General features: G+C 42.4%; 1 protein-coding gene across 1 annotated transcript in view; it reads right to left on the reverse strand.

Annotated features, from left to right (window-relative positions):
- The window catches only part of FKTN (fukutin), a 45,280-nt gene that overhangs the window by 18,619 nt on the left and 12,714 nt on the right, over positions 1–13,947 (reverse strand). The window contains 4 exon segments of the mRNA XM_030565870.1: positions 2,523–2,602; positions 2,605–2,654; positions 5,080–5,357; positions 9,281–9,484. Coding sequence (XP_030421730.1) covers positions 2,523–2,602; positions 2,605–2,654; positions 5,080–5,357; positions 9,281–9,484 — 612 coding nt within the window.

Here is a 13,947-nt window from a genome sequence, read left to right on the forward strand (position 1 = left end):
TACCGATTTTAGCAGCGTTAAACCGATTTAACCCTGCACCCGTTCACACAACAAGGCCCTTTATATCTATATAAAGAGCTCTTTAAACCAGTTTCTGTACTCCTCCCCGACGAGAGGAGTAGCGCTGAAATCAGTATTACCATATCGGATTAGGGTTAGTGTGGCCGCAAATCGACGGTATTGCCCTCCGGGAGGTATCCCACAGTGCACCACTGTGACCGCTCTGGACAGCAATCTGAACTCGGATGCACTGGCCAGGTAAACAGGAAAAGCCCCGCACACTTTTGAATTTCATTTCCTGTTTGCCCAGCATGAAGCTCTGATCAGCACAGGTGGCGATGCAGTCCCAAATCCAAAAAAGGCTCCAGCATGGGCTGTGCGGGAGATACTGGATCTGATCGCTATATGGGGAGACAAATCTGTTCTATCACAGCTCTGTTACAGAAGACGAAATGAGAAAGCATTTGAAAAAATCTCCAGGCTACGATAGACAGAGTCCACAGCACAGTGCTGTGTGACAAGCGTAACGGAAAGCCAAAGAATCAATGGACGCGTCATGGAGGAGGGAGTGGGTACTGAGGACTCCAGCTATCCTACTGTCCCCGCAGTCTCCGAAAGCATTTGCATTCTTGCTGAGCTCCCAATGCCTGTAGGGGTCAAACCATTGTCTTCGGTGTGTCAGGGTATATGTCGTCAATTTACCCCCATCCCCGCCATGAAAGAAAAGGAAAAAAATCGTTTCTTGACTTTTTTTACATGTCACCCTATGTCTCACTGCTGCTGCTGGTATGATGCGTGCTGGCGGCAATGAATAGCAGCATCCTCTCCCCTCCCTTCCCTCCCCGGTGGCAGGACGGTACCATATGACTGCTATCCATCGTCATCATCAGCTCGTGAGTGCTCTGGCTGCCTCAGGTGAGGCCGGCCGGTGACGCCTGGGTAAAAATAGTAATGACTCCCAGTCATTCCCAGTAGATGGTACAGAACGGCTGGTAAACCGTCCTCATCATAGCAACTGGGGGCTGAGTTCCATCAGCCCCCCCCACTTTCATGTCTAAAGAAAAGATTCCGTACTGCCTGGACTATCATAGCAGCTGGAGGCTGCACTCCTCTCCCCCCCCACCATTTAATCTCCTGCCTGGACTATCATAGCAGCTGGAGGCTGCCTCCCCATCATTTTATCTCACTAAAGTCAGTGTTCCTTATTCCTGCATTCTTTATTACTTCATCACACAAATGGGGGACACTGCCACGGTAGCCCAGAAAGGTTGGGGGGAGAAGGGAATCAACGGGTGGGGTTGTTGCAGGGGCATCCCCCGTGAATGGCATGCAGCTCATCATTTCTGTGGGATCTGACACGGAGCGTCTGTGCTCTCTGATACACTGGTTCTCTAGTACACTTGTCCCATATTCTAGGCAGGACTGACCTCTATTTTAGATAAACATAAAGGAGGGATTGACCGGAGAGTCATTCCCTTTTTGGCTTTGCACCTCCAGCCAACCTCAGCTAAGGCCAGCCAGGAGCACTCATGACAGCAGCAGACAGTACAGAATGACTGATAACCGTCATTTCATCGCCAATTTACAATGGCACAGCAGATGGTACAGAATGACTGGTAACCATCTCTGCTACCCTGCAATGGCAAATGATTGCTGCTGTGTAGCACTGCAGTACCGCCTATGTGTACTGAATGCCACTCTGTCAGCGGCATCCAGTTCACATACGGTGAGCAGTGACAAAAGGCAGAATGGGCTCCATAGTTGCCATGCTATGGCGTCTGCCAGGGGCAATCCACGGAAAAAGGGCACGAAATGATTGTCTGCCATTGCTTTCATGGAGGAAGGAATGAATGACGACATTTACCCAGAATCACCCGCGACACTATTTTTGCGCCATCATGCATTGGGATCTCAACCCAGAATTCCAATGGGCGGGGGCGACTGCAGGAAATATGGGATAGCTACGGGACAGCTACCCACAGTGCAACGCTCCAGAAATCGACGCTAGCCTCGGTACATGGACACACACCATCGAATTATTGTGCTTAGTGTGGCCACGTGCACTCGACATTACACAATCTGTTTTACAAAACCGTTTTATATAATATTGGAATAATCCTGTAGTGTAGACGTACCCTAAGGCTGCTTTATACAACTCTGACAGAATAGAGGGGTCTTAAAGTGTGTATATATCTATATATAAAACCATTTATCTATTCTCTGTATGATTTCAAATGCAGAGACAAATGCAGCCAGAATAGAACCAAACAAATGAAACATCTTTAGTTATTCAGAGAAAAAAGTTCTAGTTATACTCTCAATTGTAAAAAAAAAAAAAAAAATTAGTTTATTTACTTTCTGAGAACGAAGGCCCCAATGATTCACTTATGCAAGAGCTTAATGTTAAGCCTATGAGTAGACCCATTCAAGTCAAACACATACCTAAGTGTTTGCAGGATGGAGGCCTACGAGTGGAAATCTACTTTACATTTCAATGGAAATACTACCTGATTACCACTCACCTGAAAGAATGCTCGAGCTTCTCTGTACCTACATTCAGAAAACCTAGAGTGTGACATCTCCTCTAGAAATTGGGACAGATTTTTGGAATATGAACTTTTAAGTCATCAATGGAAAGTTGTAGTACTTCTGGCCTGCAGTGAAAAAAAGATATATTATCCGGGCCAAGAATGCATCATCTGTGACTAATCAAATGCCACCTCCTATCTCTGGGCCAGGTTATAAAGATCTAAAACATGTTGAACACTTGCTACCTATATCCAAATGTATTACAACCGATTACACAAAACTAGAACCTCTTGGATGTAATAAAATCTACAAACTACTCTCCTAGGCAAAGATTTTCAAAATAGGGGCTAATATTAGACCCCTAAACCCATATTTAGACAACTGAATAAATCATCTTATTTTTCAAATGTGCCAAATAGACCAGCAGCTTGCACCAAGTTCACTGGGAGCTGCTGTTTTTCAGAGCATTTGAAAAAACAGGCCTTTTATTCAGTGCCTAAATATGGATTTAGGAGTCTAATATTAGCCCCTATTTTGAAAGTCTTGGCCTATATTAATAATTTAACAATAGTTTAGGCCTTCATGACAACTGAAATGTTGAATGACATTTAATAGTTAATGCCCTGGATTTTAAATGTTTATGCATATAATAAATACAAGAATCCACCGTTTAGTAACTCAGTAATTCTTAGCAAAAATAAATCAATGTGTTTTCCTTAACTACAAGTGTTGGTTTCTGTTCTGGTTGTTGTGATAATTTCAAGTAGACTGCAGGAATATTATTCTCACAGTCAGGCTGTATGCATCTTGCTTCGCCAAGACTGCAGCAAGCATGTAGATTTGCCGTTTTTCATATGCTACTGAAACACTGCATAAGTGAAGGCAGCCTAATTGTGGCTTAGAAGGCGGGGCTTACAACACCAAAGAACATGCTGCTCAGGGAAGGCAAAAATAGAAGGAAAGACAGAAAGAGAAATTGAGACGCAAAGAGTCAAGTTACAAGAGTTCCAGTCAACCATTACTGAGCTCTTTATCAGTTTCTCAAAGGGCGGTCCCAAAGATGTTACTCTACGTGGATTCCTTTTTTTAACCTTCCCTTATTTTAACCTTACTATAATTACTTCTGACACTACTATTTTACCACATTGCCTAAAGTGAATAAAAGAATCAGGACTCTATAATGAAAAAAATAAAGTCACAGTACAGAAAATGTGAAGTCAATCCTCTTTCAAAACCCACCTCAAACTCCAGATGTGATCACCCTGGAATTCTGGGGAAGTTCAGAGCCAGCCTACCTGGTTTTGACCAATTTTAGTAGAGAAACTTTCATGCCAAGTTCCTATTTCAGTCACTTATAGTAACTTTAAAAATGGGAGAGAAGCACAGTTTAAGCACAAGACTGGGGGCAAATAATTCATCCCTGATCTGACACAGACTTTGCACATCTGACAAGGTAATTCACTTAACGTTGCTGCTTCAGCTTCCCTATTTGTACAGCAAGAATACAAGTACCTGATGGGGTGTTGTGAGGATAACATTTGTGAAGTGCATTGAATATAAAAGCACTATAGGCTTGATCGCAATTCCATTTAAGTAAATAGCAACCCTTCTATTGCTTTCAATGGTGCAGAATCAGATAATATGTTACTACTCCTATTCTGGCTGAAATTGCTTGTGCTCGTTCAAAATTTTATTTTTTGGGGGAGGCTAAAATTCCAGTTGGCCATTTCTGAGGTAACCAGGGCTGAAAACCACTGGTTTCAATAGTCCATATATAAGCAACTAAATAAGTGGACCTAAATCTACTGCACCAGAAAACCCCCACACTTGTGCAAAAATATGGGTTCCCTTATTTGCATACACCAATATGGGGGAGGAGTTTGACGCAATGGGTTCAAATGCATTTCTGATCCAGCTATGCTGGCATAAAAGAGGTCTCTCTTCTATCCTTCCACATTAGTCACTAGATGCTGTTACAATGACCTTTGTTGCAAATGTAGCCTCCTCTTTTCTCAATGCTGAGAGTGTCACATATGAAGTTTTCTGACCACATTTTGGCTCTGTAGCATAATACAAAAGGTACAGAAAGAAGTTACACTTCTTTAATATCAGATATTGCTAATATGACAATCCCTATCTTTCCTGACATATATTTACTTCAAAATATTTCAGACATAAGCTGACAAGCAGAGTCATTCAATTATCTGCTGGCAAGATGTGCTACTATACCTCTTTGGAAATCAAAATATCCTACCACAAATCAATGCTGGGTTGGCCCATTACTGGATCTCTCACGCTCAGGTAAAGCCACTTAACCTCTCTGTGTCTCAATTTCTCCATCTGTAAATTGGGGAAAATACTTGTTTTACTATTAATATAATTGGATCTGTCACCTTAAACTTTTGATTCACTTGCATTTTAGTGAACACAAGATGAATTTCATAACTTGCCCTTTAGAACCATGAATTACTGATCTTAAGACAAAGTGGTAGTATTTAATATGCTATAATAGCCTTACATCCTCCTTGTCTTCCTCCATTTTTAACTTACTTGTTGTAAGCTCCAGCATAGTGACCAAAGTGTAGCTTTCGGAAAGGCACAAACTTTCTATCTATGTTTTGCTTCAGCCGCAATGGGCCATGCCAGACATAGTTACCATTCCTCTCATAAAAGACCACCAGGTGGATGGCATGAGCTGCCAGTTTGAAGATATAGTGGAGGGGAATGTCAATCCCAGAAAGGTCATCCATCCCTTCCAAACGGGGGTCTCTGTTCTGTATCTTTAGCCACTGGAACCCCATTTTTTCAGCAGCCCTAAACAAGCTCACCTAACATCAGAGGAAACACCACTTAGGACAAAAACAAGATTTCAAACTAAGGGCCAGTTCTTCATTCACATACGTTATTCCTGATTTACAACATACAAATTAGATCAGAATCAGCCCTATCTATTCCAGAATTTCTCCTAAACCTTAAAAGGATAGTAATCGTCTACGCACATGTTCATTTTCTACTTGTTTTCACTTCACTTACCTTAAATCACAGCAATATCAAAATAAACAGATTAAAAAAAAAAGCTTAAATGTTCCCCATTTCTCTCAGTTTTGTAAGTGCACAATGAAACCACTGATGAGTTCCTCTTTTGGTGAAGCCCTGTAATCATACATACACACTGGGATATAACACCTCTTCCACTACTTAGGGCTTGGCCTACATGAACATTTAAGGCCAGGTCTACACTACGCACATTGGTATAACGACATCACTCAGAGGGGTGAAAAATCCAGACCCCTGAGCGAAGCAGTTATACCACCTAATCCCCGGCATAGACAGTGCTAGTTCATAGACTCATAAACTTTGGTCAGAAGGGACCATTATGATCATCTAGTCCGACCTCCTGCATAATGCTGGCCACAGAACCTCACCCACACACTCCTGTAACAAACCTCTAACCCATGTCTGAGTTATTGTAGTCCTCAAATTGTGGTTTAAAGACCTCAGGGTGCAGAGAATCCTCCAGCAAGTGACCCGTGCCCCATGCTGCAGAGGAAGGCCAAAAACCTCCAGGGCCTCTGCCAATCTGCCCCGGAGGAAAATTCCTTCCCGACCACAAATATGGAGATCAGTTAAACCCTGAGCATGTGGGCAAGACTCACCAGCCAGAACCCAGGAAAGAATTCTCTGTAGTAACTCAGATCCCAACCTATCTAACTTCACATCAAAGACCACTGGGCATATTTACCTCCTAATAATCAAAGATCAATTGCCAAAATTAGGCTATCCCATCATACCATCCCCTCCATAAACTTATCAAGCTTAGTCTTGAAGCCAGATATGTCTTTTGCTCCCACTACTCCCCTTGGAAGGCTGTTCCAGAACTTTACACCTCTAATGGTTAGAAACCTTCATCTAATTTCAAGTCTAAACTTCCTAGTGTCCAGTTTATATTCATTTGTTCTTGTGTCCACATTGGTACTAAGCTTAAATAATTCCTCTCCCTCCCTGATATTTATCCCTCTGATATATTTATAAGAGCAAACTATCCCCCTCAGCCTTCTTTTGGCTAGGCTAAACATGCCAAGCTCTTTGAGTCTCCTTTCATAAAACAGGTTTTCCATTCCTCGGATCATCTTAGTAGCCCTTCTCTGTACCTGTTCCAGTTTGAATTCATCCTTCTTAAAACATGGGAGACCAGAACTGCACACAATATTCCAGATGAGGTCTCACCAGTGTCTTGTATAACGGTACTAACACCTCCTTATCTTTACTGGAAACACCTCACCTGATGCATCCTAAAACCACATCAGCTTTTTTGACAGGAGGACTTCTCTTGTTGACATACATTACCCGCCTTTTGCGGAGATGGATTAACTACTCAAAGGAGCAGCTCTCCCAACAGCATACTAGCTTCTTCACTAAAACATTCTACATGTAGACAAGCCTTAGCTTGCAGCAAGCTGGGGTGTAAATGTACCCTGCACTAGCCTGCCGCACACCCTCAGCGTGGATCCTGCTGATATGCATTAGCAGTTCATTAACGCATTTTGATTAGTCACATTTCAAAAAGAACGAGGTCAATCGCATTAATGACTGTTAGTGACCGTCAGCTTAGTGGACATTGTCAGCACACAGCAGGCTAGCGCAGGGTAGATTCAAAGCCCAAGTTGCTGCAAACTAAATACACCTCCACTCCGATATAACACTGTCCTCGGGGGCCCAAAATCTTACCGTGTTATAGGTGAAACTGTGGTTATATCAAACTTGCTTTGATCTGCCGGGTGCGCAGCCTCGCTCCCCCCAGAGCGCTGCTTTACCGCGTTATACTCGAATTTGTGTTATATCGGGACACGTTATATCAGGGTAGAGGTGTATTCATGTAGACAAGCCCTTACTTAAATCCAACTCTCACATAATGTTCTAACAAAACTGACACTGTGTAAATATATATGCACAGATTTTTCACCGGAATGATTATAAATGTTTACACTGAAGCGGCCAATCTCTGTGCTACTTTATAGATTCTGCTATGAAACACTGTACCCTTCCTGATGCCTTATGCAAGTACTCAGCTTCCTGGTATTCTTCTCTTCTTGTTTGAATCCTAATTCTTAGCCATTAAAAAACACACACACATATACACAACACGTAGAGATTTCACATCTTTCCATCCACTATCAAATACCAACACTGAACCTTGAGAGAGTCCTTGACTTTGAATTTACTTGTTTCCTCCCACCCCACAGCACCATGTCTTTAGCTTTGGATCACTCCCAAAATTCATCCTTCCATTGAACCTGACTCTTCTAACATCCTTATTTATGCCTTGCAAATCCTTCTTTTATGATCTGCATAAATGTTAGCCTAAATTTCACAAGATACATGAAGTCAATCAGCTTTAACATATTCCTCAAGGAGGGGAATAAGATGATGACTAAAGAGAAGAAGAATATCACTCAAGACTTACACAGCTCTTTTCAACAGCAAATCCAAATTGTAAGCTCCTCTTTTACAGATGGCATCACTGAGGCACAAAGAGGGGAAAGCTAGAATAGTGTTCTGACTCATGGCCCTATGCTCAGTTTCTGTAAGCTAAAATTAGTATTGACAAAGAGAAAGAAAGAATACAGCCGGCCTACTTTACTCAGGCCTAAAATGCTACCACCTTTCACTGTGTTTGAGTAAAAGAGTTTTATGTCTGCCTGTCTCACATTTTTTTCCCTTCTTAAATAAATAAAAATTAAATAATTTTAAGTCATTTCCATATATCTTGTGCAAGTTAATTAAATAATACACATTTCCAGATTAGCTGATCGCCATATTTGGGGTTGGGAAGGAATTTTCCCCCGGGGCAGATTGGCAGAGGCCCTGGAGGTTTTTCGCCTTCCTCTGCAGCATGGGGCATGGGTCACTTGCTGGTGGATTCTCTGCAGCTTGAGGTCTTCGAACCACAATTTGAAGACTTCAATAACTCAGACATAGGTTAGGGGTTTGTTACAGAAGTGGATGGGTAGGGTTCTGTGGCCTGCTTTGTGCAGGAGGTTAGACTAGATGATCATATTGGTCCCTTCTGACCCTAAAGTATATGAGTAATACAGTAATTTTGTACACTTAGCTTTTCTTTTTATCATAAAGCCCCAGCTTTTTCTGTCAGAAAGAGTTTAATTAAAATCTTATAATATAAAAAATAAATGACAAGGTAACAAACATACATCAGTATATGGTTGCTGCACATTATGAAACAATCATATAAATGCACATTAACAGCTCTGCTACCTCTGCAATGGATACTACTCAAAATTTACTATGGCTATATGTATGATAAATTTCTATTTCTTTTTCTTCTCCCTTTCTAACAGATCTCTCCCTCTCTTCCTTCTGAAAGTTGGTCCTCTCTCACCTCAGTCTATGTATGTTGTGGACAGTGGCCCAACTATCTTTAGGCTATCTGATGAATTCTCAATTCACTGAGACAGCCTTTGAAACATTTTAGCTGAGCTTCTCAAGAGCCTTGGCAGAAGCTATTCTCTCTTTGGGACTTCCCTGCCACGTGCCATGCATCTTGAACAGACTGTTGCATAACTTCCCTTTACCTCAAGGTTTCTAAAAAAAATTTAAGTACACCACCACTTTAGACCAGTTCCACATATGAACTTTAAACCTGGAAGTCTTTAAGTATTTTCTGTTCAACCATTAATACTATAATGGCTGGGTGCATCACAGCAGACAAAAATGAAAAAGGAGAAAATCTTACTTCATGTTTCCATGTTTTGTCCAGTAATGCAAATGTGGTGAAGTCCCGTGCAGCACAGAAAAACTTGCATTCTGGGCTCGTGCCATCAGAAGAACTTCTGAGCTGTTCATAGTCTTTCTGAATTAATCCCAGAACCAAAGGATCAATGAGATACACTGGTACATTGTGACTGGACACTAAACCAAGGAATTTCTTAATCACGTGCTGTGTGGAAGAGCAAAAAATAAGAATCAGGTCACCCTATAAGTGTGTAAAAGTTAACCTTTTAAAATTATGACTCTATTAGGAATTGACCTCTCCCAATAAGACTTCTCCAATGGGAACAGAAAGTGGAGTAAGCACCAAACCTGATAGCTCCAAAGGAGATTACAGAGTGAAGTATGTACATAAAAGAACAGTATCAGAGGGGTAGCCGTGTTAGTCTGGATCCGTAAAAGCAGCAAAGAATCCTGTGGCATCTTATAGACTAACAGACGTTTGGAGCATGAACTTTTGTGGTGAATACCCACTTTGTTGGATGCATGTAGTGGAAATTTCCAGGGGCAGGTATATATATGCAAGCAAGAAGCAGGCTAGAGATAACGAGGTTAGTTCAATCAGGGAGGATGAGGCCCTCTTCGAGCAGTTGAGGTGTGAAAACCAAGGGAGGAGAAACTGGTTTTGTAGTTGGCAAGCCATTCACAGTCTTTGTTTAATCCTGACTGATGCTGTCAAATTTGCAGATGAACTGAAGCTCAGCAGTTTCTCTTTGAAGTCTGGTCCTGAAGTTTTTTGGCTGCAGGATGGCCACCTTAAGATCTGCTATTGTGTGGCCAGGAAGGTTGAAGTGTTCTCCTACAGGTTTTTGTATACTACCATTCCTAATATCGGATTTGTGTCCGTTTATCCTTTTCCGTAGAGACTGTCCAGTTTGGCCGATGTACATAGCAGAGGGGCACTGCTGGCATATATTACAATGGTGGACATGCAGGTGAATGAACCAGTGAGGGTGTGGCTGATCTGGTTAGGTCCTGTGATGGTGTCGCTGGTGTAGATATGTGGGCAGAGTTGGCATCGAGGTTTGTTGCATGGACTGGTTCCTGAGTTAGAGTCACTATGGTGCAGTGTGCAGTTACTGGTGAGAATATGCTTCAGGTTCGCAGGTTGTCAGTGGGTGAGGACTGGCCTGCCACCCAGGGCCTGTGAAAGTGTGGGATCATTGTCTAGGATGGGTTGTAGATCCCTGATGATGCGTTGGAGGGGTTTTAGCTGGGGACTGTATGTGATGGTCAGTGGAGTCCTGTTGGTTTCTTTCTTGGGTTTGTCTTGCAGTGGGAGGCTTCTGAGTACCCATCTGGCTCTGTTGATCTGTTTCCTTATTTCCTCATGCGGGTATTGTAGTTTTGAGAATGCTTGGTGGAGATTTTGTAGGTGTTGGTCTCTGTCTGAGGGGTTAGAGTAGATGCGGTTGTACTCAGTGCTTGGCTGTAGACAATGGATTGTGTGGTGTGCCCGGGATGGAAGCTGGAGGCATGAAGGTAGGCATAGTGGTCCGTAGGTTTTCGGTATAGGGTGGTGTTAATGCGACCATCACTCACTTGCACCGTGGTGTCTAGGAAGTGGACCTCCTGTGTAGATTGGTCCAGGCTGAGGTTGATGGTGGGGTGGAAGCTGTTGAAATCGTGGTGGATTTTTTCCAGAGACTCCTTCCCATGGGTCCAGATGATGAAGATGTCATCAATGTAGCGTAGGTAGAGAAGGGGCGTGAGTTGACTAGAGCTGAGGAAGCGTTGTTCCAGGTCAGCCATAAAAATGTTGGCATATTGTGGGGCCATGCAGGTGCCCATAGCGGTGCCACTGATCTGGAGCTATATATTGTCATCAAATTTGAAATAGTTGTGTGTGAGGATAAAGGCACAGAGCTCAGCAGCCAGTTGTGCTGTGGCATCATCAGGGATACTGTTCCTGACAGCTTGTATTCCATCTGTGCGTGGGATGTTTGTGTAGAGAGCCTCTACATCCATGGTGGCTAGGATGGTGTTTTCTGGAAGGTCACCAGTGCATTGTAGTTTCCTCAGGAAATCAGTGGTGTCACAGAGATAGCTGGGAGTGCTGGTGGTATAGGGTCTGAGTAGAGAGTCCACATATCCAGACAGTCCTTCAGTGAGAGTGCCAATGCCCGAGATGATGGGGCGCCCAGGATTTCCAGGTTTGTGGATCTTGGGCAGTAGACAGAATAACCCTGGTCGGGGCTCTACATTTAAGAACAAAATCCTTCACTGACTGGCTATACTTTATGTGCAATAGCATGTGTGTGATGTAGTCCTTAGGTGGACGTATAGGAGCTCTCATGTCCATATATTTTCAAGAACTCTAAGCTCACATTTTGTGTTCCATATTTCTGGCCAGTGCACTTCTTGCTGTACAGCAGAGCCCTCTACTGGAAAACGTAGGGCCACACTAGCTTTTGAGACAATGATCGTTAGACAACAGCAGCAAAATTAAGAGTAAATTGTGGGTTTAGTGAAATTTACTGGCTTTTTTCACTTATGAAATAAGTTAACAGAAATATATAATTTTCCTGAAAGCACAAATTGTGATATTCAAATAAATTAGAATTAAAATTCTTTACAAGACTACTTTAAAAAAATCCCATTCAACAGGTTTATATAGTCACATGAGCTAGTTATCTTACAAAATGGTCACTCAAATTTGGAAGGAAGAGGAGTTTATTATTACACTTAGTAGATACTATATGCCATAATAATAATTAGCATGTATTCACCACTTTAGGTCTTCAAAGCACTATACATGTATTAACTAATTAATTCTCATCAATAAGACAGAAAAAGATAAATATTTATCTTATTTTACAAATGGTGAAACTGACAAGGAGAGTGAAGGAAATGATCTCTGACCATAAAACATGCTCATGGTAGCACTATTTCACAGTGCCCTATGCTGTGGAACTGGCAAAATCTAATCAGGAATTTTTGCATATTTATTTTTGAGGGGCAAGGGAGAAGAATTAGCAGGTGGATTTCAAGAGTATCCTGAGCAAACTGGGACATTTGGTCACCCCATTAAGCGGAACTGCACGATTCATGCCATCAATCTTGTATCAAGTATGCTCTTTATAATGTTATGGTTACTGGTATGTACAAAAGGTGCACTGTTCAGGCAAGCTTGTATGTAATGCACTCTTTGTTTGGTCTACACCACTCTGATGTTTGTAAGTATAAAAAAGCACTGTAAGGACTAGATGCTTCAGCAAGATTATCGAGTCTCTAGGAGGGTGATTTGTTAGCCTGATTCATACATAGGTATTCTTTCAATTAGATACATTCACATCTCCATGGCAGATGAAAAACCAACAAACATTTACAGCAATTTATCGTACTGTGACAACAATTAAAAGTTAATCTAATTTAACACTGCAGGATGGATTAAATCAATTACGAACAAATGCCTTAATGTGCAGTTCTACTCTGAAAGAAAATATAAAAATGGTATTGCAAGGCTGCATGTTCATCATACCTCAATGATTCCAGATCAAATGTGTTCAGTCAAGAGACTTTGCCCCACCCTCCAACTACCAGCCCTGCAAACTGAACTTGGCATTCGAACGCCAAGCTATAGTTTTGTCTGGGTCAAACACTGTGTCCAATAATATACATTTGGTGGGTCATGTTCTGCTACCTCTAGAACACAACTGGCTTTAACAGGGATGCACAAGTGTAACTGACAACAGAATATAGCTCAGCAAATTGAATATAGGAACCAGTTCTATAGGAATTTCACAAGGCGGGATGAAATCCATTCCCCCCTTGAGCTCTGCAGAGCCAATACAACCACTAGGAAGGTAAAGTAGTAAAAGTATTACTTTTGTCATTAAAGTGAGCAGTTTTGCCTCTGAATAACAAGGAGTAAATCTGTGGAAAAAGGAAGGGGTCACTTCTACAGCCACTTTTCACAGAGGAAATGCTCTTCAAGTTTAAACTTAAACAAGAGGTACCGGGGGGACAGTCCTGAAGTCAAGAAGTTTCAGATATTCAGAGAAGTTGAATAATTTATCCTGCAGAATGAAAGCTGAGAAACAACTGCAATGAGCCACCAGCAGGATAAGTATTCTGCTTTGTTACTAACAATCCAATAAAGTAAAAGCTACAAGGGAGCTATTCCTGCAGGCTGTTGTGCCAGAAAGAACATCATGTCCAGTACATGTCACGAAGCACTCAGTAGCTGGCTATGAGAAATGCCACTTCATAGAATCATCATATATTTCTGTGTAAGGAGACAGTCCTCGCAGCTGCCCCTGCTTTGACTTTCCCCAAATACAGCTCTTGAACATACCAGAGTAGCCATTACTCCTGGCTAGCACTACCTAAACTTCTTGAAAATGGCTACTATGCACATCACTTGCAAGCACAGGACTGTATTTAAACCAAAGGCCATAGCCAGGACACATTCTTAAGGTTGCCAGGCGTCTGGTTTTCGACCAGAATGCCCGGTCGAAAAGGGACCCTGGCAGCTCTGGTCAGCACCACTGAGCGGGCCGTTAAAAGTCCTGGCACCACGCTGCGCTCTGGAAGCTGCCAGCAGGTCTGGCACCTAGGCAGGGGGGCCACAGGGCTCCACGCGCTGCCCCTCCCCTGAGCACTGGCTCCGCACTCCCATTGGCCAGAGTG

The sequence above is a fragment of the Gopherus evgoodei genome, chromosome 6, assembly GCF_007399415.2.
Source record: "Gopherus evgoodei ecotype Sinaloan lineage chromosome 6, rGopEvg1_v1.p, whole genome shotgun sequence".
NCBI lineage: Eukaryota > Metazoa > Chordata > Testudines > Testudinidae > Gopherus > Gopherus evgoodei.